At 37.2% G+C, this 26,882-nt stretch overlaps 1 protein-coding gene and 1 pseudogene across 2 annotated transcripts in view; both read right to left on the bottom strand.

Moving 5' to 3' along the window:
• Window positions 1-1,859: 1,859 nt before the first annotated feature.
• The window catches only part of Fam120c (family with sequence similarity 120 member C), a 126,261-nt gene continuing 101,238 nt past the window's right edge, over window positions 1,860-26,882 (bottom strand). The window contains exons 11-16 of one of the 2 annotated variants that reach the window (XM_026407410.2): window positions 17,944-18,058; window positions 14,290-14,499; window positions 12,393-12,594; window positions 10,132-10,270; window positions 9,676-9,733; window positions 1,860-4,548 (exon numbers count right to left, since the gene is read on the bottom strand). In XM_026407410.2, coding sequence (XP_026263195.1) covers window positions 4,294-4,548; window positions 9,676-9,733; window positions 10,132-10,270; window positions 12,393-12,594; window positions 14,290-14,499; window positions 17,944-18,058 — 979 coding nt within the window. In that variant the 3' untranslated portion in view covers window positions 1,860-4,293. The remainder of the gene's footprint in view (window positions 4,549-9,675; window positions 9,734-10,131; window positions 10,271-12,392; window positions 12,595-14,289; window positions 14,500-17,943; window positions 18,059-26,882) is intronic. The other variant, XM_026407412.2, reaches the window with a different exon arrangement.
• LOC113195764 (grancalcin pseudogene) lies at window positions 23,285-23,973 on the bottom strand (annotated as a pseudogene).

Raw genomic sequence — 26,882 nt, 5'->3', positions numbered from 1 at the left:
TTTTACCTAGTGTGTTAGTCTAAAGATAGAATAGAATAAAATAAAAGGTAGGAGGGGAAGTGCCTTCTGGGAAGTAATTAAAATGAAGTCATCAGATTTGGCAGGGTTATGAGATTAATAAAATCTGAAATATTTAATTTGCTTCATTTACATGAAAATTCACTAGTCATTAGTTACTACCAACACGGACAAAAGAGCATCTATAAAAAGTACAGGGGGCAATATCAAAAGCTGAAATGGGCACCCTAGCACAGGGGATGTTTTATTTTGCTTTTAACTCAGAGAAGATAATTTTGTAAAAAAATGACATTATTTTCTTAGAACATCAAAATAACCTTGGACAATACTGAAGATAATTAACAGTAATAGGGGAATAGGTGCACTGAGCTCTCTACCTGCACCAGCAGACTACTGCAATAAGCCAAGGGAAATGAAAAGAGAAAGTCAAATAAGAAGATGCCAAAGTCACCAGAGGGAGAAAAATATAGGTGACACACAATGGAACAGTGACAATTCCCCCCCCACACCCTGAACCCCAAGCATATTTAGGAAATATGCATCAGGAAGTGAACAAGTATAATGATTAAACCTTAGTAGAATTATACTAACTACTTTAAACTGTGGTCTACTTGTATTGTCATTTCAAAGGAGTGGGGGGCTTAGAGGCTGACATGGTGGCACTGACATGCCCACAGGAGCCTTCTAAGGTTCCAAAGGACTGAATCACCATAACCAAACAGCTACTCCCATATTCTTTCTACCCTACATAAGCATTCCTGCCCCCCCACCCCACCTTAACCACCCTCCCTTAATGTCTTGTCTGGCTTTCCCAGTGATCAAAAAAGGTTATTGTGACTTGGCTAACAATGTCAGAAAATCAAGATGGAGACAAAAATCAAATGTCCCTAGCCAAAGCAAGTACCACTTCTTGGGCTTTAGTCTACCCAATGTCCTACTGGCTCAGAATGAAAATGATGCAAATGTGCAGAAGTTTGTCAGGCCTGGTCCAGACCAGACTGGCCACTAAAAATGGGTAAGATTTATAGACTGATCCCAAGACACACCAGCAGAAATCAAGGACTACAAGTCCTTGGGGATCAGTGGCTTTACACCACCAGGGTGTTTTTGCTCGTGGTCCTACAAGGTAAGTGGGTCATTTCTGAGGGTTCCAACATGACTCTGTTCAAGAGAGAACACATCACAGTTAGAAAAGGAACCGCAAGTGAAGGATGATAGTCTCTCCAAGATCAGACCCTACCATCCCCAATTTGTCCTCCAATTAGAAAAAGTTCAACTCCCAGCAAGGAACCTTAGTTTTTCTGGCTTTGAAGTTGTGCATTTTGGCAGATAAATGAAAATCTAGGCATATGGCCCTTTATTTTCTTTCTTGTAATCTTCCAACTCAAAATGCTGAATTCAAATAAAAGTCACGGTTGCAGGTAAACCACTTGTTTCACCCTGGGCCAGGCTGGAGGAAAGTAGAGGTGTGTGGAAGGGAGAAAAGCAAGCCTTTTGGCAAACTGGAATCATCTTTGTCAAAGCAGCAATTTGCCTCTCACAGTGAATGCCTACAAAATAAGAAGTCTTCTTAATGCTGTGAGAGTTAACAATACTGTCATCTGATTGTGTCAGATAAGATTCAAGATGCACAGAACAGCAACTGAAAAGATACCTTACATTTAACTCCAAGTACTTCCTATTATAAAATGAATATATTATATGTATATATATATGCATATACATACACACACATATATATGTATATATATATGCATATACATACACACACACATATATATGTATGTATGTGTGTGTGTGTATATATATATATATATATATATATATATATATTCATTCACTCACAGCTCAGTGATTCTGATTACTTTTAGAGCTCCAAAGGATTCATCCCTCCGTGGCTCAGAAAGAAAATTCCAAGCCACCTAAATTTACTACAAATTCCCTCCCTTGCTGGATACAGAAGTCCTAACCTTCAAGATGTTGGCAAAAGGTTGGGATGGTCCAAGAGAAGAAGGGGTACTAAATTAGGGGAGCTAATTCCAAAGAGGTTTTGGTACACTTTGTTACTGCTTATATCTGGCAAGGTGTACACTCTTGTCATCCTTCTTTGGTTTATGTAAGAAGTATCTGGGCAGGGGACAAGGCACTCCAGGGCTCCTTCCCTCTGCAATTTGTGGCTTCTAGTAAACTGGGCCAGACTAGGATTAAACAGTCTGAGACTGTTTTCAATTTCTCATATTGTCATTATAAGTGGGCAATTAGCAGCCTTCTGGTCTGAAAAAATAAAATCACCAAGGACCTGCTGTGGGTTAAGGTGCATGGGTTTTTTTTTTTTTTTTTCAAAAAGAGAGAACCCTGCTAGAAGTCTATAGTCAGTTATAGTCTAGTAGAAATGGTACTTCTTGGGCAAGAATATCATAAAGCCCAAAAGGAGGTGTGTGAGGCTGGAAGCCTCAATTCCTGAATGAAGATACGATGCTAATTTGTTATAAGCCATGTTTCCACCCCTCATATTTTGGCTGTCCAAGGAGGGAAACTGGAAATGTAAAGTTGTCTCAAGATTATCTCCAGCAAGGAGGAACAGCCTCTTTATCCTGGGCAGATCCTAGCCACATGGGGGGCTAAGAATCTTTTACAGAATGCTTCCCAAGGCCCAGGACAGAGTCCTCTGAAGTCTTCCTTGCAAAGGAAATGAAAAGATCCGGTAGTCAAAATGTCAATGAACAAATGAAACAATCTAGGCATGTAAAATCAAATTGTCAAATTTCCTCACACTTCCCTACCCCATCTTTCCAATGTTAGTCTTCCCTCCTTCAGGGATTTCAGGTCTATCTATTCTCACCTGAAGCCAATTTGATGTTGGAGTTCCAGAGGAGATTTGCTTCAAATTGGCTGAAAGCACTTTCGAATGGTAATTACCTCCCATCCTCCTTTTCTCTCTAAACCTTCTTAAAGAAACACCCAACTCTTCCCAATCCCATTCCAACCTCCTGTTTTCACCATATGGGATGTGAGGGCTCTGTTCAAGATTAAGCTTGTAACAACTCAAGTGTTGTTCTGAACAGGCAATCTCTGGAGAGTACTTTGTGTCTGATTTAGAGTAGCCCATCTTCTCATAATTGCAATGGGCTGTGACTTAGTAAGGATTTTAGGTTTAAAGTGTGATCTTTTGAAACCCACCACTCCATAGCAGTGGAAGCATTTCTGGGAAATTCAGTAAATCTTCTGGGACATCACCATGTATGTATGTATGTGTATGCATACACATATACACACACACTTATATATATATAAAATATGTATAGATAAATAGATCTGTCTCTTTATATAAAGGGTATGTGTATGCATATAGATACACGCATTCATATATACACCCACCCACACACCCATACACACACATACACACACACATACACACAGAGTCTTTTGAGTCCCTTTCGTACTCAGTTTCATAACATTGATTCCCACCCTTTCAGGGTGTGGGCAGCAGAGAGTGGGTGAACTGCACCACATCTTCTATTTTACAAACAATGCACTGGTTGAGAGGCAGGAAAAATCTGCCCAGTACTTTTCCGACTCACTTGAATCTCCCAGTACAAAGGCCATTGGTAGTTTTTTTAAGTGTATAAAATAAAAAATAAAATAAAATAAGATAAAATAAAATAAAATAACCAATACTACTCACTTCCCTGAAAACATCTACCTATCTGATTGTCAGGCCAGAGCTAGAGGTGGTATACAAAAATCCTGGGATATGTGAGGTGGGAGAAAGAGTGAGGAGGAAGTGGATACTGATTATATATCAAGGTCAACCCCTTCACTTCATAGAGGAAAAATAGTGAGCAAGCCATAGACAGCTGTTCCCTTGACCCCACAGGTTTATCACGTAAGTCTGCAAATGAATGCCGTGACAGATACTCAGAAAACCAAAGCTGGAACTTTTATATAGGACTTTACATGATAACACCTGCTTTCTGACAGTTACTGCCTTACTAGCCTCCCAGAGGAGATAAAGAGAATATTGGTACTATTATATTAAATTTGAGAATTGGAACTAGTTTTGTTGCTATTCACCTTTAACCAGAAATTCCCTGGGTCCTAGGTCAGGGGACCCAGAATAAGATAGAGAAGGGGAATAGATGAATTCAATAGGATATCTTATCAAAATCCTGGATAAATCTAGGGCAAGCATTTATAGCCTCCTCTAACTTGGGCCTAGAATCAGAAAAGTATAGTTTTCCCCTCTTCCTGACTGGTGAAGCCATCTTCAGCTTGTCATTCCTCTTTCCGTTGTGCCACAGTTTCTAGTTTTTGCTCTTGTAAGCGGTTCTTCTCCCCATTCTTCACAGGGAGGCAGCGGTTACCATTATTACACACGTTGCTGTCTCTGGATAAGGCACATTGTGATGGAGCTGGAAGACGATGATCACTCTTCTCTTCCTTGATCAATGTGCCATTGTTTCCGTTTACCTGTGAGCGGGACCGCCCTTGACGAAGCTCCAGGGATTTAGAAATTCCATCTGAAGAGCCCTGTCAAAAACAGAGATAGATGCTCAGTGAAAATGTTAATCTCAAACTGGCTAGCCATTCCCAAACATGTTCATAAACAAACCTGAGGAAGTTGTTTCAGTTCTTTAAAAATACAACACAGATTAAAGCTTGACACTGGATATCAATACTATCAGGATAGTATTCTGATACTTGCCTGAGAATTTAGGGTAAAACAGATTGATCTGACTAAAATCCAGTGGCAATGATAACACAATAATGACACGGGTACTGCTTACCAAACTTTACAATATATTTTTTTCTTCTTCTTTTTTTTCCCCTAGTACTGGGGATTGAACTCAGGGGCACTTTAAACACTGAACCATATCCTAAGCCCTTTAAAATTTTTTTTTTTTTTTATTTAGAGACAGGGTCTTATACAGGGCTTTACTGAGTTGCCAAGGCTGGGTTTGAACTTGCAATCCTCCTATCTCAGCCTCCTGAGCTGCTGGGTTTACAGGTGTGAGCCAATACCCCTGGCATGTTTTTTTTTTAATACTTATAGTGATCTAAATGGTAGATATTATGATGTCCCATTTATAAACAAAGAAGCTGAGTCTCAGGAAGATGAAAGTAACTTGCTTAAGATAGAAAGTGGTTGGGCCAGAATTCCACTCCATTTGTGTCAGCCTCTAGTCTCTCACTTTCTCAACTTCCATGCAAAATAGTCTAATGCTGTGATTGGTTGTATAAATAAAAGGAAAAGAAAAAAAACAGATTTATGTGTAATATTCCACAGAATCTTATTTTTCTTATTTTAATTTTTGTTGTAAAAATATAACATAAAATTTACCATTTTAACTACCAGAGGATCTTTTAAAAATTTTCATTTATTTTATCTAATTACAAATTATACATATTTAATAAGACAGTGTGATATTTCAACAAATGCTTACAGTATGCACTGGTCCAATCAGTGTAATCAGCATTTCCCTCTCTTTTTAAATTTTTATTGGTTCTTCTTATAACTAAAAATAATCACTTATTTTTCTTTTAATCCCAAGAATGTTAACTGCTATTGCAAATGACATTAACTGCATTACCTTGCGGGCTAGTGCTGGTTCTTGATGAATGTTAGTAGGAATAACAGTAGTTTCTGATTACCATGTGGTTGGACATGCTATACAGTTTCCTGTTCATTTTCTAGATAAGACAATAGAGTCTCTCCCCCATAAAAAAAAACAATAAAATGACTTGCTTAAGGTCACTGGTATGCCTAGATTTGTATCCAAGCCTGTTTGAGCCCAGAGGCCTTGTTCTTTCCAATAAGGTACAATACATAATGGAAAGCTAATACCTGTTGAATTTGTGGTTGATTATAAATAACACCTACTAATTTTCATTGAGCACTTCCCATGTTCCAGGCTCTGTGCTACACACCTTACATATGTCATCTCATTTAATCCTCACAACCCTGCAAGGTAGATAATATTTTCTCTATTATATTCATGAGGAAACTAGGGCATGAGGTTAAGTAACTTGCTCAAGGCCACAGAACCGGTAAATTGCAAAGCCTGATGCAAAGCTAAATCCTTGGGCTTAAAGGTCTGTACAACATGGAGGCTACTAAGAAGTGTTGCTCAAGAAAATGGAAATAAGATGAAACTTGTAAAATCCACACAGAAGATGGAGTGAGCCATCTGAGGGAGTCCACAAAGAAATAAAAATATTAGAAACAAGTGACTTAATAACTTGAGAACATATAAAACAATGATGATCTCAGAAGAGAGGACTATAGAATAAGATTTAGTAGGCTAGAATAATTAATTATCTCATTCCCTGGAGAAAGTGTGACTGCATAGAAAAAGGCGAGTCAGCAAGGTAGCAGCAGCTCCGTCTGGTGAAGATGCCTTACCTAAAAACAAGGTCAACACAAGGATTTCCCTCTAGAATAGAAGGAATCATATCTACAAGAAACTTAAGATCCCTGCCATCCCTTGTTTTCTGTCACTTTCTTAATCTGTAAAATAGAGAGTAATAGTATATACTTCATAGGTTCCTGTAAGAATTCAATGAGACACTCCATGTAAAGCATTTAGAACATGTTGTGTCTTGCACAACTCAAATGGTAACTAACATCATTATTCTGATTCTATGGCCCCAAGAAAATTTCTAATACTGTAGTCTCTCTTCTATTTTAAACTTAGAGAAAGAAATTTCTGGCAGTAATGGTTAAGGATATGTGCACTACAGTCAGCCAGACCTGGGTCTGACTTTTGTCTTTAACAATGAGTCATTATGCTGTGTTGGCATCAATTCAGGACAGGGCTCTGGAATCAGTTAGCTCAGGCAGGAACGTTATCTCTGATAACTGACTTGATGGATAAGTTGTGGCAAGGTCCTTCATTTTTCTGGGCCTCTGTTTCATCTTATTTTAAATGGGGAGTAATAAGTACCTTACAGGGTATTCATGTGGCTTTGATGAGCTCATACATTTTTTTTAAACTTTTTTTTTTTTAGTTGTAGATGGACACACGATCTTTGTTTTATTTATTTATTTTTTATGTGGTGCTGAGGATGGAACCCAGTGCCTCATGCATATAAGGCAAGCACTCAACTACTGAGCTACAACCCCAGCCAGAGATCATACATCTTTAAGAGTGACTCCAAAAGAGCATGTGTGCAATACATTGTAATAATAATTTCTTATCATAAATCAGTACTTACTAGTACTTATCTCTTAATTCCTTCCTTTTCCCCAACTGCCCAGTCATAACATAAGTGGTATTGACACTTTTGTGATCCTGGATGGTGTGAGTCAACCACAGAGAAATTGATCTACTCCTTTGGTGCTAAAATTAGAAGATTTTTTTTTCAGATTATACAGCTGAGGATCAAATCCTGAATCATGGTGAATTCACCAAAACTATATCTTTTTGTGGAAACCTATCTGGCTGACTAATTTTCCATCTAGCTGCAATCCTTTTTACCTTAGTGAGCAGTTTCTGGAAAAAGGTGAGCAGCTTTAAAAACCTCCCAGAATAGTGGAGCTGAGGATGTAGATCACTGGTACAGTACTTTCTTAAAAACTCCCCAAATTACTGCTCTCTAACTTTGGGTGCATTATAAAATGCTTTGTGTGATATTCCAGCTTCAATTTTTGCTTAAAATAACATTAAGGAAAATTTTTATTCTTTGAGAAAACATTAGATGTTGGGGATTAACCTGGATGCAGTGAGGGTGGATGGTATATAGTAGATTTACTATTGAGAAGTGATGACAAAATTGCTTAGGATTAGAGACTGCATTTAAAATGTATGGGGCTTGGTGGAGAGCAGGCCCTCAAGAGTTTTTTGTAATACTATGAGAAGCCTAGCAGTTTTGAGTTCAGTACCAGATTTTTATTTTGTAATTCTGAGAATTGAACTCAGTTGTGCATGCTAGGCAAGTGCTCTATCACTGAGCTGCACGCACAGCCCCTATATGAGACTTTAGATCAGTACAGGAATAGTTTCGCATAGTCTATATTTTGAGGCGGTGGGGGGAATGTCTAATAAGGATCAGTGGGAATGATGATATAGTTCAAGGCATAGATTGGAAGAAAGTTTAAGACCTTTCTGAGTCATTAATAATAAGCAGAACTACACATACATCTCTCAAAAGAAGAAATACAAATTGCCAACAAATATATGAAAAAATGAATCAACATCCCTAGCAATCAGGGAAATGTACATCAAAACTACACCTAGATTTTATCTCACTCTAGTTAGAACAGCAATAATAATCTAGAATACAAATAATAGGGCTGGGGCTGTAGCTTAGTGGCAAGAGCACTTGCCTAACATGTATGAGACACTGGGTTGGATCCCTAGCACCTCATTAAAAAAAGAACACAAATAATAATAAATGCTGGTGAGCATATAGGGGAAAAGTTACACTCATACATTGTTGGTGGGACTATAAACTAGTATAACCAATTTGGAAATCAGTATGGAGATTCCTCAAAAGACTAGAAATGGAACCACCATGTAACCCAGCTATCTCATTCCTTGGTATTTATTCAAAAGAAGTAAAATTAGCATACTATAAGAATACAGGCATCTCAATGTTTTTAGCAGTACAATTCACAATAGCCAAGTTATGGAACCAGCCCACATGACTACCAACAGAGGAATGAATAAAGAACATGTGATATGTATGCACAATGGAGTTTTACTCAGCCATAAAGAGTGAAATTATTTCACTAGCCAGTTAATGGATGGAATCATAAAGCTAAATGAAAAACATGAGACTCAGAATGTCAAGAGTTGAATGTTTTCTCTCTTACATGGAATCTACAAGAAAATATGGATAAAAAGGGGGTATCCTATGAAAATAGATGGAAGATCAGTAGAGTAGAGGAAGAGAATTGAGGAGGAAGAGGGAGGGACAGGAAATAGAGGAACTGTGGAATGGATTGACCAAATTATGTACATATATAAATACACCACAGTGAAAATATATGTATGTGTGTGTGTATGTGTATGTGTGTGTATCCAATTAAAAAAATCAACAAATAAATAGAAGGAAGACCAGTAGAATAGAGGAAGGGGAACAGGGGGAGAGATGAGAGGAGGAAAGGGGGAAGTACTGGGGACTGAAATGGAGCAAACAATATTCTACACATGTATGATTATGTCAAAATGGACCCACTATTATGTATAACTATAATGTACTAATAAAAACATTTTAAAAACAAGCAGAATGTTAATGCCCCCTCCCTTTTCCACATTCAGCAAAGTGCAAAACACTGTTCAAACATTTCTGGTGGCCCCTTAGAAGCTTAGGCAGGCTGTAGGCAACTATACTGTTCATTACACTCTGGTTCCTTTCTGTAGCTATATAGAAAATACTATGCTAGACACAGGTCTTTAGGACACAGTACTTTGATTCTGCCTTGTGGCCTCATTCAGGGTTAAGGATGTGCCTCTGCAGCCCTGCAGGAAGAGTTCTAGGCAGGCACTCACTAGACTTTTACAGAGGAGGGGAATGGAATCAAATGCCTGGAGAAGATATGACAACTTCCTTCCCTGAGTAGCTCAGGTTTCCATGTCTGTGATGTCTGGCAACTCAGTTAAAAAAAGAAGATTATCAAACAGAAAATAAAGAGTCTCGACAAAAGGTACTTACTTGTTTATTTCCTTTTTTGTGTCCTTTGGATCCTCTACCAGTCTGCTCTTTTCCATGCCTTTAGCAAGTGGGAGAAAAAGTGATCATGAGAAACACAAAGCCCACATCCATATCATTTTCACTTGGTTAGCTGCCCATCTCCTCTAGGAAGTTTGACCCAGCTTAGTTAGATGCCCCTCCTCAGTTACTATTATAAACCTATGTTTCTATCCTTTTCATATTATATTACCATATAGTACATATACTATATTATACTGTTCCACTTTCTCTAGTACAAAACTTTTTTTCATCAAGGCAGGACATTTAGTATATGTTTGCTGAACTAAACAGAAAATTGGCTTTAAATATGGATAGTTGGTTAATGCCTCTTACCATATTAGAAGGATTCAACAGCTGGTCATTTCCCAAGGGCACCTTGATTGACACTAGCTCATACCAACCCATTTGAATACATACCCCTTTCCTGGCCCACCGACAGAAACCACTTGCATGCCAAAGGATCCTCGGCCTCTGGAGGATCTGCTGCCAGCCCACTGGCCCACCACCATACCAGCAATCTCCAGTTTTCCTCCTTGGGGTGGGATTGGATGGAGACCTGGCAAGAGAGGAGGAACAGCAGCAAAGAATGCTAAGTGCAAGGTCCTACAAAAGGTCCTACAATCTATCTGCTCTTCTTATCTCCATTTCTCTCTGATAAGAAGACTATGCAAAAAACATGGAGTCATGATGGAAGCAAATATAGGGGGAGGTGGTAAAAGATCTGTATATATATATATATATATATATACCCACTTTAATAACAGGTATGAGTGATTTCATTTTTGACTATAGAGCCCACCAGTAAGAATTCAATATCTGTTGAATATTGAAGTCAGAATTCAATATCTGTTGGAATAATATCTTAAAATATAGTTACTAGAAAATTATAGGTTAAACCCACTCTTGATACAGATATGTATCACTACTCACTATACGATTAGCCAGATAACCAAACTAAACAGGAAAAAAAGAAGCTAGAATAACAGCAATTTATAATTAAAAAGCAAGAAAAGTAATAATTGAAACTCAGGACCATTCAAGACAGGATGGTAATATAGTTATTTAAGACAGAGGAAATTCCAACTCTGTATATGTAAACCCACAAGCATAGCTGAGGTTTGTAATATGGCCATCAAAGAATATGTATAGAATTCTAATAGGCATTTTAGTTTATGGGAAAAAAAACCCCAAAGGTAATAACCCTTAACTCATTAATCAAGTAGTTAGTGAAGAGCTCTTTGTTTGTATAAAAATGAGAATCCCAGGAGGTAGGAACTATACTCTTAAAAGGAACAAGGAAAATTTATATTTCTACTGTGTCCTTTTGGGAGGAAGGAAGCTACCATGGACCACCACTACCTGGAGACTATAGTATTACTGGTAGCTGGGACAATGGTGACAACCTCCTGAGAAGTTGGCCATAATTAAAATGACTTCTGAGACTTACAGAAAAAAGACAACACACAAAGAACCAAAGAAGAGCTGGGTGTGGTGGCATGTGCCTCTAATCTCAGCTACTTGGAGGTTGAGGAAGGAGGATCATAAGTTCCAGGCCAGACTCAGCAAGTTAGACCCTGTCTCAAAAACAAAACAAAACAAACAAAAAGGCTGGGGATATAGGTCAGTGGTAGAGCACTTGCCTATCATGTGCAAGGCCCTGGATTCACTCCCTGGTAACACAAAACAAAATGAAATAAAAACAAATAATCAGAGGAGAGATTTGTAGAACCACTTTAAAGTGATGAAATAGCTAGTTTCCTGGATTTTAAGATTTGATTATTACCCAACTGAAGAAGAGCTGACTTTCACACTGCTCATCTAGCCCAGCTTTGAACTAAACATCCATACTGAATTTTGTGATTCCCCAAAAGATCATTTTTAAGAGAGGAGCAATGAACAACACACACATTCAACACAGCAATGACACTTTCACATGATCATAGACTCTTGCTATTTTATGTTAAAAGGTTCCCATTAAAATATCCTGTTTCACCAGGAGATAGGTTGCTTAAAATATCAGGTTGCTTAAAATATTAGGGCTACCTAAGCATGCTTGTTGATTTCTTGTTAAGGAACAGCTCAAATGTCACCATAATTTATACATATATGTATATGTTTACATGTATATGTGTGTATTTGTATGTATATTTGTGCATTTATTTTCCCTACTAACCTGTAATCCTTTGGGAGGCATGAACAATGACATTTACATTTATCTCTATGCTTGGGGAGCAGAAGGAAGGGAAATGTGTCAGGTCAACCCCCAGAGTAGAAATGGCTATATCAAATAATTTATTCCCATTGGTCATTTATTCCTACTGCTCTTCCTGCAAGCTTTTGTGCAAACATACAGATCCAGGTCATATGAATTGTAGTTCTCAAAATAAAAAAGTCAATCCTGGTTTTTCTGTCAGTCACTGTGCGAGTTTGGTTGGTTAAAGTCAAATTCCTGGGGACCAACTACCTCTATGGAGAGTGGTCTGGGAATTCATAGGACTTTCTTTCCCGGTCTGCATCCTTCCATCTCAAATAGGATGCTCCTCAAACTACCACAACAGAGCACAGAATGTAAATGAAGTATGATATGTATGAAACTGGTAATTCTGTAATGGCAATGAGTACTGGTTGGTTATTATGAAATGAATTGGATGGTAAATACCTCATTCTGACATACTGACCTGCAAACCCTCGGCTCCTTCCTTGAGGGGGAGGTGGCATTGAACCCATGGCTCGGGAATAAAGTGAAACAGGGTACAGAGAGGGCACCATAGGAGGCACAAAAGTAGGTGATGGAAGTAGAGCAGAAGGTGGTGGATGATTCATGTTGACTCCTTCAAGGATACTCTGTCTCATCTTTTCCACTTTGGTTGCCAGGTCAGCCTTCAAATAAGGAGAAAATAGTAATAGCAGCTGCCATCTTTTTAACTTCTCCTATGTTTCAGGCTCAGTTATTGAGCACTTTAGGTATGGCCTCACAGTTCTATTCCCATTAAGGGAATTGAGGTCTGGAGTTAAATGGCTTCAGGCCACACACTCAAGAAGCCCATCTAACACCAAAGCCCTCACTCTTCTCATGAAACCACACTACCAATCATATTAGTATTGACTGAGGGTTTGTGAGGCACATTAACTAGACCAATGAAAACAAATATAACAATAAGAATTTACTGATGGTCTCTTACATGGCCAGCAATAGGATAGATAATTTATTTTATTTATTTATTTTTTAAAGAGTGAGAGAGAGAGAGAGGCAGAGAGGCAGAGAGGCAGAGAGGCAGAGAGGCAGAGAGGCAGAGAGGCAGAGAGAGAGAAAGAGAGAGAGAGAGAGAGAGAGAATTTTTTAATATTTATTTTTTAGTTTTCAGAGGGCACAACATCTTTGTATGTGGTGCTCAGGATCGAACCCGGGCCGCACACATGTCAGGTGAGCGCGCTACCGCTTGAGCCACATCCCCAGCCCAGATAATTTATTTTTATCTTATTTTCTTTCTTTTGTTCTTTTGAAATGTTGGGGATTGAACACAAGTCCTTGTGCAGGTAGGTTAGGTCATTTTTTAAGGGACAGGTAACAGAATTAGGTAAAAGAGAAAAGAACAAAAACCCGATATATAGGAAGCCTTAATTTCAACTTTCTCCCCTATCTGCAGGATTGGAGACCCTAAGTTCTGCTTAGGCTCAAACTTCTTCTGGAATGGGTAGAATAGTAAATATATTAGGTTTTGTGTGCCACACTGTATCTGCCACAATTACTCCACTCTGCCACTGTTGCATGAAAGCAGAGGTGATATACAAACAAATGAATGTGGCTGTGTTCCAATAAAATTTTATTTACAAAAACAGGGGATGGACTGTCTTGCAGAAAACAGGAGGCAGACTGGGTAGTTTGCTGACCCCTGCTCTAAAATCTCAGCTAATTCCCTCCAAATGGATGAAGAAAGAGTGAGTAATCTTTCCACTCCCTTGTCTTTTCTCACTTTTTCCAAAGTTTGGCTGCAAAAATTCCTCCACTTCTACCCTTTCATCTGCTTTACCTATTTCTAAACAGTTTCATTACAAAAAAAAAAAGATCATCACATGCAAAAGTGGCTTATAGTTTTTGTAAATAAAGGAAATGAAATCCTAAGAGTTAGAGAAAAAGCATATACTATGACTGAGTATTCCATGGGGAAGAAATATGAAAAAGGACATGATTACTTCAAGCTCATACAAAAACTTTCAACAAGCTGGGATGGTGGTGCACACCTGTAATCCCAGTGGCTCAAGAGTCTGAGGCAGAAGGATCACAAGTTCAAAGCCAGCCTTAGCAATTTAGCAAGGCCCTAAGCAACTTAGCAAGACCCTGTCTCAAAATAAAACATTAAAAAAAAAAAACTTTCAACATATGATTTTATAACATGTACATTACAAGATTATACTTGGGGTTTGGGGCCATGTTGGTTCAAGTTAGAAACACTTTTCCCACTTCTGCTCCCTTCCTCTCCAATGTTTCAGCTCTTTTTCCTCTCCCTGCCCATTCATTCATTCCCATTCAGCAGATTAGAGATGGCCCTCAGCAACTGCCCAGTGTGTTGGTACCTGGCCATCACAGAGTTCAACCAGGGATACTCGTTCTCGGCCTGCTTTAATGAGCTTGCTCTGGAACAGCTTGCCATCAAAGTAAATCCAGGGGCAGCAGTGCTCCCAAGGGACTGGCTGGCCACAGGCATCATTTGCAAAGAGAGCTGTGTCGACCCCACTCATGAAGAGGGCAGCAAGCTGAATCCCTCGGGCATCCAGTTTCTCAATCTGAAACAACCATAGAGGAGAAATTAGTATTAAAAAACTAGGGTTGAGGGCTGGGGTTGTGGCTCAGCAGTAGAGTGCTTGCCTAGGACATGCTGGGCCCTGGGTTCGATCTTCAGCACCACATAAAAATAAGTAAAAAATTAAAGGTATTATGTCCAACTACAACTAAAAATTTTTTTTAAAAAACCCAAAACTAGGGTTGAGCATCCCTAATCTGAAAATCTGAAATCTAAACTGCTTCAAAATATGATACTTTTTGAGCACAGACATGATCCCACAGGTGAAAACAACCACACCTGGCCTCATATGACAGGTCACAGTCAAAATGCAGTTACCCTAAAAATATCATAGAAAATTATCTCCGGGCTGTGTGTATGAGCATATACAACACAAGTGCATTTCATGTTTAGACTTGGATCTTAGCTCCAAGATATCTTATTAGGGATATGTAATACTTAAAAATCCAAACAAAATCTGAAATCCAAAACAAATCTGGCCCCAAGCATTGCTGATAAGGGATATTCAACATGTACTGTTACTAATAACATTTATTCTTATTCCTGACAAAGTAGTTCTTTCTTTTTATTTTTTTCAGTGCTGGGGATTGAACCCAGAGCCTTGCACATGCTAGGAAAGTGCTCTACCACTGAGCCACACCCCTGGCCCTTCTGTCTTGCTAATTCTTGCAGTTAAATTTGAACATGTGCTTTTTAATACAGACCTTTGAATGCACAATTAGCTTTTATCTATGTTTTTCCCTAAGATGACTTGAAAGTTACTCATAAGGTTAGAGGATATCAACTTTAAGAATCTATTCTAAGAAGTAGAGATGTGAATAAAATTTTATCCATAAAGATGCTAATTATAACATTACACACAACAGGGGAAAACTATAAACATTATAATAATTAAATGATACATCCATATGATAAAATCTTTACTAAAATTTTTAACATATAGAAAATATATGTTATATTGTGGGAAAAAACACAATATAGTCATCACTTGGTATCACTGGGGATTGGTTCCCAACAAGCATAATGAAATTCATATATATTCAAGTCCCTTTTGTATTTGCATAACCTAAACATATCCTCCTATATACTTTATAGCATATAGATTATGTATAATTCCTAATATTCAATGTAGATGCAATGTAAATAGCTGTTATAGTGTATTATTTAGGGAATAATGACAAGAAATAAAGTTTACACATCTAGTATTAATGCAACTTTTAAAAAATATTATACATCTGTGGTTGGTTCAATCTGCATACACAGAAACTGTGGCTATAACTACTTAAGAAACATCAATATGCATGACAAAAGTCTGAAAGAGTCAATCCTCAGCATAACACACACACAAAAAAACCACTGGAAGAAAACATCAACAGTTTTCACAGTAGTTATCTCAAGTTGGTATGTTAGATGGCTTCAATAGGAAAAAGGGAAGTATTTTCAGGTGCCTGTTAGATGTGGTTGGGCATCAGGAGCTGCTCTACCATCCAGCCATACATACTACATTTACTCCAAAAAGGAAACACTTTTTGTCCTAGGATGATTGCATCTTTCCCATAGTTGATCTGAAATAAATTAAGATTTTTGCTGTTGTTGTACTGGGGATTGAATCCACAGCCTTATAAAGGTGAGTCAAGAGCTCTACCACTGAGCTACATCCTAGCTCTTAATTTTTTTTTTGTATCAGAGATTGAACCCACAGGTGATTAACCCTAAATTGATTAGGACCTCACTAAGTTGCTGAGGCTGGCTTTGAACTTGAGACCCTCCTGCCTCAGCCTCCCTAGTCACTGGGATTACAAGTGAGCATCATTGTGCCTGGCTAATTTTTTCAATTTTGAGACAGGGTCTTACTAATTTGCCCAGGCTGTCCTTGAACTTTTGAACCTCCTACCTCAGTCTTCAGAGTAGATAGGATTACAGACATGTAACAGTGTACCCAGTTTAAATTAAATGTTTACAAGTATTTTTCTTTTTTAATTTATTTTTTATTTTTAAAAAAATATTTATTTTTTACTTTTTTAGAGGGATACAATATCTTTGTTTTATTTTTATGTGGTGCTGAGGATCATACCCAGTGCCTCATGCATGCCAGGTGAGCACGCTACCACTTGAGCCACATCCCGATCCCTATTTTTCCTTTTTTAGTACAAGGGATTGCAAGGGATTGAACCCAGGGTCTCTTGTATGTTAGGTAAGTGTTACAACTTTGAGCTACACTCCTATCCCCTATCCCCAAGTATTATTATTTTTTTTGAGAAGAGCTCTCCTTGTTACCCAGTTTAGTACTCCTGGGCTCAGGGGATCCTCCTGCTCTAGCACCCAAGTAACTGGGACTACAGATGTGTTGTCACTGAACCCAGCTCAGTTTTGCAAATCTTATTAATTTGATCTTCTGGTTTACCTTAGAGTCTCAAAAGAACATAGCTACTGAAGTCAGGGGTTGGGATATTCTGCATTGACAGGCAATATTTATTGAGTACTGTGAACTTAAAATATGCAAGAGACTGTTTACATGTATTATTTTACTTAATATCCTCACAATCCTACAAGTAAGGAAACTAAAGCTAGAGAGTTTAAGTAGCCTGTCCAAGGTCACACAGCTGGGACATTATGAAGCCAGAATTCAAACTGAAGGCAGCATTCCTTGAGAGCCTATCATTTATGCTACCATCCTGTACTGCCTTCAATTACATGGTGGACTTATTTTCTTCCTCATGCTTTTCTATACTTCCCCCTAGTACCCAGTATGTATTATTAAAGGGGGGATGGACATTTATTCGGAAATAAGCAGTGATACCAGGATAAGTCCCCTATAGTACTTCTTATAAGAGTCAGAGGTGGGCATTATGCTGCACACCTGTAATCTCAGAAACCAAGGAGGCTAAAGCAGGAAGATCATATGTTCAAGGCTAGGCTCAGCAACTTAGTGACACCAAACAAAAGAAAATTGTTTGGTACCAGGGATTGAATTAAGGGGTACTTAACCACTGAGCCACATCCTCAGCCCTTTTAAATTTTATTTAGAGACAGGGTCTTGCTGTTGCTGAGGCTAGCTTTGAACTTGTGATCCTCCTGCCTCAGCCTCCCAGATCACTGGGATTATAATTGTACACTACTATGCCTGGCCAAAAAGTTATTTTTTTTACAAAGAGACTCGGACACATAGTCTATGGGCCATGATTCATCTGCCTTGCATAATATCCATCTTTATTGTCCATTTTCATCCATCAATATGGGGATAGTATAGCAGGCATCTTTTGATTTTACTGATAGATTTTTGTATATTTGACTAAGGTAAGTCAATCCTTACTTGCAGAACTCATTTCCCCCACCCCCCCACCCCCCATTCCGGGAGAAAAATACCCTACAGTACAGCTATGAACTCATAAAAGGAAAAAGTTAAATAAAGGTAGAATCAAATCACCTTGAGTTCTTGGAGTTGATCTGGTTCATAAAGCTGGGTAGACACTGCCTGTGCAAGAAAGGTGTCTAGCTCATGGCGATGCAGGATTCTGCCACCAGGCCACTGAACCATGTAGCTAGAAAATAAAAGCATCATTTATTAATTAGGCCACAAGACCTCATGTATTTATCACATAACCACTTATTAAGTTGAAAGCTATTATGGACCAGATCCTAGGCTAGGTTTTGGCAATTACAAAAGAATAAAGTAGAAGAATCTCTGCATTTGATTACACATAGTCTGGGTGACAGAAGAGATAGGCTTGTATATCAGCAATGACAGGACAGTGTTTTAAGTATCAAGAGAAGAATACACAGGGTTCTGAGAGCACAGAAGAGTCCCACAATTCTAAGAGTGGGGGAGGGCATTCTGAAAAAGTCAGCAGGAGCTGAGTTCCAAAGGGTCTGTGGAATTTAGTGAGACAAAAGAAAAGTTAAGGAAAGATGTTCTCGGTTGACTGGAGAATATGTGTAAAAGCATGGAAGCATCACTTGGCAAAATGTACCTGGTTCAGTACTGCTGTAGCTAAGAATGTTTAGAGTGATAGGAAGCAAAATTAGAAATAGGCCAGATCAAATGTCTCCACTCATAAGTATGGAATTTGGACTATCATTTTGAATTATGAAAGACATTTAGGGATTGTCAGCAAGAGTGGTATTAACTGTTTTGGTGTTGATGGGCTCAGAGGGAAAGAGAGAAAAGGCATGGATACCAGTTGGGAGGTGACTGAGTCAGTGGCCAGACAGGGACTGAACAAAGGCACTAGATGAAGAGATGGAGTGAGCAAGGTGACAAATGCAAGAGCTATTAAGGAAATAAATCCATAAGACTTAGTGATAGATTTTTTTTAATTGCAGTACTAGGGTGAATCCCTGGGTCTTCCACATGATAGGCAAGTGCTCTACCACCAAGCTACATCCATAGCCCTTGGTCATGGGTTTTATGGGAAGGGAGTAAAAAGAAGGGGAGAGTCTAAGTCTCTTAAAATTCTAGCTTGGGCAGATGGCTAGATGATATGGAGTCATAGATTTCTAAGATAGACAATCCACTAATTAAATAAATAGGTACTCACTGATGAGTATTTGAATTGAATGTCCATGAACTGAATATGCTTTACTGTTTTAGACACTAAGAATGCAGAAAGAGAGACAGAGACAGAGAGGAAAAAATACAAATATATCAGTACAAATTTGTTCTTAGCTCCCTGAAAGCTGACAACAATGATCATACATAATTACTGAAGCTGTATAAGACTTCGGAAGTTTGGCATTTCAAACAAGCAGTGTTTTCTTGAGTGGCACATGGAATAGGTTCCTGGGAAGTCTGGTAGTAACCATGAGTCAGTATGGTACCCTGGAAAGAGTCAGGGTTCTACAGTCAGTCTGGCTTAGAATCTAGAAACTCTCTGAGCTAAATATTTTTCACCTAGAATGACTAAAACAGCATAGGCATCTCTACACCATTATTCTTTCTTCAAATCCAAAGTGTTATTTCTCTGAGTTCCAGGATGAGATGGCAGGACATGCCAAAAGAATCCTGTTGCTGCTACTTCTTCTTTTTCTTTTCATATATATATATATATATGTGTGTGTGTGTGTGTATGTATGTATGTATGTATATATATGTGTGTGTTATATATTTTTGGTGGACCATTTATTTTATTTATTTTTATGTGGTGCTGAATATTGAACCCAGTGCCTCACACATGCTAGGCAAGTGCTCTACCACTGAGCTCCTATCCTAGCCCACTCCTTTTGCTTCTTTAGGAACTAAATTCTAAATGAGTGGGCTCCCTAGGAGGGATCTCCTTGGGCTTCAGAAAATTTCCCTTTACTCAGAAACTTTCTATTTTCACTACTCACACTTTATCCACATGGAAAATTCATTCCTTATTACCTATTTTATATTTTTGATGCTATATTATTTAGCATTCAATTTGTAGCTAATCTTTAATAAATATAAAATATTCTTGTTTACAATACTTTTTGCCTTGAGGACTATTCTATCTGATATTAATGTCATTCTTCAATTTAATTTTCACCTTTCTTTTATTTTAAAAATTTCTATCTTAGTTTGTTGGCAAGATGCAAAACACCAACAGAAGAAAATGAACATGAACATAATATACCTATATTTAAAGTCACAGAAGATCTTATTAATGGAATAAATGATGTTTAAGTGCTTGACTGATTTTGTACAAAGAATACACATTTTTCAAGTGCCCATGTGGGTTCCCATGAGTTCTAGGTCCTTACTTATCTCTGTTTATTAAAACTTACTTACTATAAACTTGCTAGTATAGTACGTGGCATAGGGCAGATGTTGATAAATATTTACTGGAAGAGTGACTGAATGCAAAGCAAAACAAACAAAACCTCAACAAAAGCAAATCCTCTGGAACTAGAGAATATCCTGCTTAGTGAAATAAGCCAATCCCAAAAAACCAAAAGGCCAAATATTTCCTCTGATAAGCAGATGCTGACCCATAGGGTGTCTGTGGGGGGGGATGGTAGGAAAGAATAAAGAAACTGGATTGTGCAGAAGAGAGTGAAGGGAGAGGAGGGGGTGTGGGGATAGGAAAGATAGTAGAATCAGACGTTATTACCCAATATACATGTATGATTACACTATGGGTGTGACTCTACACCACAGATAGCCAGAGGAATGAGAAGTTGTGCTCCATTTGTGTACAATGTGTCAAAATGCATTCTACTGTCATGTACAATTAATTAGAACAAATTTAAAAAAAATTAAGAAGAAAACAAATAGGAAAAACAAAGCAAACCCTCCAAAGCAAAATTATAACAGTATCATCTTAAATGATATGTAAGAAAAACTTACCTAAAGGAGTTAAGTGTGTGAAACAGGCAAACTCATAGAAAGTTTAATATGACACAAAGAGTATGAGTTTACAGATTGTTCTGGGTAATCTAAGGAGACAGTAGTGACTGACTAAATGTACCTGACAGAATCAGAGAAAGCTCCATAGAGGAAGAAACATTTAATTTCCTGGGGTCTGCAGCTTTGGTTTGGTTTGGTCTATACTTTAATATTAATTTGAAATCTGAAATGTCTCTCTAACCTTAGTATAATGAAGGGCAGAGTAGGTGTTCAATAAATATTTGTCAAACAAATGTGTAAATGTCAGGATATTCAGAAGGAAATTCTAAGATCCATCTTTGAGCTGGAACTGCCATTCAACTAGTATTGAACGAATTAGGACACAAAGAATGTAAGGGCCAATAAATCAGAGGAGCATAGGCTTAGAAATGGGACAGTAGAAAATAATAACAGATATAAAATGTACTATCTTCTGAATTATATAATGCTTCTGGGTATTTTCTCTGGCAAAACTGTAGCATTACTTATTTCCCAAGGAAATTCCTCAATCTCAAGGACAAGATGACATCCTTACTATTAGTAGTGGTTATATTATTAAACATACTTTTAAAGTACTACATTCTATTATAATATGCAGCAAATTATAAACTACTCATATGAACAACATTTAGTTGATGCATATGATATTCTACACACCTTGCTAAGGACTTTATGTTCATAGAATGTAATAGAAATGAATAAAAACTTGGATGCTAACATCTTTGGTTCTAAAGGAGGTTCCGATATACCTTTTCCATGTGACTTCCAACAACTGCTTTTATCCTTTAGGTGATTTAGTTTGCTCATCTCTATAATTGGAATAATACCATCTGCATCTCAAAAGACTATAACAGAGAGAACAGTGATATAGGCATGCCTACTCAGTAGGCTGAGGCACGAAGATTGCAAGTTCAAGGCCAGCCTCAGCAACAGAGTGACACCTTTTTCTCAAAATAAAAAAATAAAAAGGCCTGGAGTGTAGTTCAGTGGTAGACTGCCCCTTAGTTCAATCCCTAGTACAGGCCAGTTTGTCCCAATTTATACCCTATCCCCAAGCAGTGTGTCAGCAAGGATTGTTATTGTTAATATTTGATGACTTAATGGGTAAATATTGATTGCTAATGGTGAGGTTGCATATGTTTTTCCAAACTCTTACTTACTTCTGTGAGTGGTTCATGTCTATCATAAACATATCAGTTAATTTACTTGTTCTATCTACACCTCCTTCTCAGATAATCTAAAGCCTTTTCTTTATAATAACGAGAGCTACTGGAACAGGGGGTGGACAGCTAATCCAAGTCAAACCAATCCATGGCTTGCCAATCAGTCTTGAGAATTTAAACTAAGAAAAGCAGAGACCAGTGAAGCAGACATGCAAAAAAAAAAAAAATAAATAGCTACAGAGGCCCAAGTGAGACTGGGCAGTCTCAGACTCTGACTTTCCAGGACAATTCCAGTGTGTACCACTTTTCTTATTTTTTGGATCATGTTCACAGGGTGGGCTTTTAAGAAATGATTGAATCACCAGGGCTGTAATTTCATCAGTGGATTAATTCACTTGAATGATTAAAATTTTGAATGGGTTTGTTGGAGATAACTGTCAGCAGGTAGGGAATGGCTGGAGGAAGTAGGTCCTGAGGACATGACTTTGGGCACTCTATCGGTCCCTGGTCCTTTCCGTTCTCTCTCCACTTCCTGGCTGTCACGAGCTGAGCAGCTTTCCTCTACGATGCCCTTCCACCATGATATTCTGCCTCATCACAGGCCCAGAGCAATGTAGCCAGCCAATAATGGACTGAATTCTCTGATACTGTGATCCAAAATGAACTCTTCCTCCTCAAGGTTGTTCTTGTTAGGTAATAACAAAAGCTGACTAACATAAGAATATCATTTACCCCTTTGGAGTTCTGGTTTCTAAAAAGCCCTTTTTTCCCTCCTGTAGTTTTATTTCGATATAGATTCAAATTAGGATACATTTTTAGTAACTGCAATTTTCCTCTCCACAGGCAAAAACCCATAAGGTGTTCTTTGATTATGTGACCAAAGAACAAATCCTACTACAAAGATGGCACACAATCCAGATTTTCCCTTCTAGCTGGCCCTCAAAACCCACATTTACAATATTTTACACCAATTAATTCTATACCAATATTCTATAACAGTATGTAAATATTTGCAAAGTGATACCTTTTCCCAAAAATATATGAATGTGTATGTATATGCATGTGTATGTATGTGTGTGTGTGTGTGTGTGTGTGTGTGTGTGTATCTTACTTTCTTTGAACTGTGGATTAAAGTAAAGTACACATAGTAAGGGAAAAGGTTTAACATGTAAGAACAGAAAAAGCTCCAAAAATTTAATTTAAGTTAGTCCAGATCTTTCAAGCAAAAGAATTCATAGTATTTCTTCAGCACTCAAATACTAGCCATTCAAATTAACATGAAAAGCTGCAAAAAAATCATCATAAACGAAGTTCACATACCCTTGTTGCAAGTGGTCTTTTCTCCTAAAGAAGACTGTCAATGCTTGAAGCTTCATACAGCAAGGAACATAATTATCAAAGAAAATTCTGCCATTCTTACTATAATATTTAATAATAGAAGTTAACGTTTGAGGACTCACCTATAACCCATGATAGCAATGGTTTGACTCAACTACTCAAGTGACTGTGGCTGTAGCTCAGTGGTAGAACACTTACATCCCACATGTGAGACACTGGGTTCAATTCTCAGCACCACATAAAAATAAATAAATAAAGCAAGAAAGATATTGTGTTCTTCTACAACTAAAAAAAAAAATTTTAAAAAAAGAGCTACTCAAGATCCTTGAATTCATTAAATTCCATTTTTCCTGTGTAATCTCTACCCAACATGGCAACCACAATTCTACAGGTTTCCAAACTGAAGGAAGAATAAGCTCGACTAATTCCAGACTGTGTCAAACATTTCTGAGGTTCTTCAGCATCTTTACCATCCTGTCCACCAATATAAGTGAAGTTAAGTCCACACTGGGTCATCAGCTAATGAATATCTGTCTGAATATGCTGGATACCCAGAGTAACCACAAGGGAACATATTTAGACCTGTTCCTGTCACCTGCATTCCTAGCATGTAGCCACTAAAATTTCCAAAGGTTTCAGAGGTCTTAGCCCATTCTTTTCCTCTGGGCCTGAGGTGAGGCAGAACATCAATGGTTAAAAGGTATGGCAGAGGAAAGGAGCTGGGGAAATGGCACCAGGAAGCAGAGAGCTAAAATGCCCTTACGTAGAGAGAATATTAATACACTGTCCTGTTGCAAATACATTCTCATTTGTCTTTTTAATTTGATGCATTCTGGCACAGATGCTGTCAGGTTTTTTTGTTTGGTTGTTTTTTTTTTTTTTTTTTTTTTACTATTTAATCACACAAATTTATGTGTACATAGGTCAAATTAGCATAGTTATTGATAACAATTTTATATCTCACCTCATATGTTACCATGCTGAGAATCAAACCCAGGGCCTTATGCATGCTAGGCAAGTGCTCTACCACTGAACTATACACCTCTAGACCTATATCTTTCCATTTTGGAGGGGCTCCAGTCTTTATATCTTTCCTTAACACTACTCATTACTTTAAAAAAAAACTTTTATTTTAGGATAATTTTAATGTATTAAAAAATCTAACCTTTAAAATGTTTTATTAAGGGGTTAGGGATGTGGCTCAGTTGTAAAGCACTTGCCTAGCATGTATGAGGCACTGGGTTTGATTCTTAGCACTACCTAAAAATTATAAATAAAACAAAGGTATTGTATCCATATACAACTAAATTTTTTTAAAATGTTCTATTAAGGTATAATTTGTATACCATAAAATTTTTTCATTAAAACTACACCATAATTGAGTTTTAGGACATTTGTACTACCCCAGGAAGATCCCTCATGCTCATATACAGTCACTCATTGTACCCACCCAAAGGCAACCACTAATCTACTTTCTATGTCTATGTACTTGCCTGTTCTGGTTATTTCTTTTTTTCTTTTATATTTTTATAGTTGTAGATGGACGGCATGCCTTTATGTTTTATTTACTTCTTAAATGTATTTTAGGGGCTGGGGATATAGCTCAATTGGTAGAGTGCCTGCTTTGCAAGCACAAAGCTCTGGGATCAACCCCCAGCACCACACACACAAAAGGGGGTGGGGGCTGGAGTTGTAGCTCAGTGATAAAGTGCTTGCCTAGCACTTATGAGGCACTGGGTTCAATTCTCAGCACCACTGAAAATAAATAAATAAAATAAATGTATTAAAAAAATTAAATGTTTTTTAGTTGTAGATGAACACAACACATTTATTTATTTATTTTTATGTGGTGCCATGGATTTAACCCAGTTCCTTGCACATGCTAAGCAAGCACTCTACCACTGAGCTACAAATGCAGCCCCAGCATGCCTTTATTTTATTTATTTTTTAATGTGGTGCTGAGTATCAAACCCAGTTTCTTAAACATGCTAGGCAAGTGCTTTGCCACCGAGCTACAGCCCCAGTCCTGTTCTGGATATTTCATACAAGTGAAATAATACCCTATATGGTCTTTTGTACCTGGCTGTATTACTTATCATAATTTTTATTTTTTATGAATATATTTTTATTTTTGCTAAATAATGTGTTGACAAAAAATAAAATAAGTCTGTTACTGTGTAACATATGATAAATGAGAGAATGAACAGTTGCAACAAAAGCATTCTAATAATCTTCTCTCTTAACCCGTTTTCCATAATATTACATCATCAAACTTATCATTTACCCAATTTTCCACTGACCTTCATGTCAGGTGTTCTTTTCTTCCAATAGTATCAATAATTAATTCACATATAAATGAACTAGCTATTGTAATTAAAAGGTATAAATGTTTAACATGTATAAAAAGCAAATAATAACTAAATGCTCTCTCTATATGTAAATATCAATACACCAATAGGTTAAAAGCAAAAGAAGGGGAAATAAGCATGATAAATCTGAAGTAGAACTATTAATATAAAATAAATTTCAATGGGGCTGGGGATGTGGCTCAAGCAGTAGCGTGCTTGCCTGGCATGCATGCAGCCTGGGTTCGACCCTCAGCACCACATACAAAAAAAGATGTTGTGTCTGCCGGAAAACTAAAAAATAAATATTAAAATTCTCTCTCTCTAAAAATAAATAAATAAATAAATAAATAAATAAATTTCAAGTAAATGTATTTTTAGACATAAAGGGGAATATTTCATAACCATGATAGGGTAACTTCAAGAAAGTATAACAATCTTAAATGTGTATGTACCTAATAATAAAATTTCAATATACATTAAGTAAAAATTAATAAGACTAGAAAAGACAAATCCACAATCACATTTGGAAATTTTTAAGCCCCCTTACTTTGCTGGAAAGAGTAATGATACAGAAGGCTTAATAACATTATCAGCCACCTTGACCTACTTGTTATTTATAGAGAACTATACACAAAATTGTCAAGTAAAAAAATTAATGAGAGATTATATTTTGTCATAAAATAAGCTTTGAGAAATTTAAAATATTTGAAATCATGCATAATGTGTTTCCTGAATGATTTATTACATTAGAAATCAATCACCTTAAGATATATAGAACCCCAAACCCATGTCTCAACTACTTCAAAATCAAACAGCACACTTAGAAATATCTCACAGATCAAAGAAGAGAGCACAAGAAAAGTAAATAAAAAGTGCTTTGAACTAAGTGATAATAAAAGCTTTAAATATTAGATTCTCTGGAATGAAATAGTAGTCAGATGAACACTTATAACTTAAAGTATTTGTATCAGAAAGAAGCTAGATTAACAATCAAATTATGTTCAAATTAGGTAGTAGGAAGGAAAAAATAAGAGGAGTAGAAATATGTGAAATACAAACGAAGTAATACAGCTAAAAGTTGATAAAAATCTAACAAGTTTAATCAAGGAAAAAAACAAGAAAAAATATTTTTAAAAAATCAAACAAAAAAAAAAAGAAAAAAAAAATCAAC

Source organism: Urocitellus parryii, chromosome X (assembly GCF_045843805.1).
Source record: "Urocitellus parryii isolate mUroPar1 chromosome X, mUroPar1.hap1, whole genome shotgun sequence".
NCBI classification, from domain to species: Eukaryota; Metazoa; Chordata; class Mammalia; order Rodentia; family Sciuridae; genus Urocitellus; species Urocitellus parryii.
Note: the sequence above shows the minus strand (reverse complement) of the source record. Positions and strands in the feature narration are given on the sequence as shown.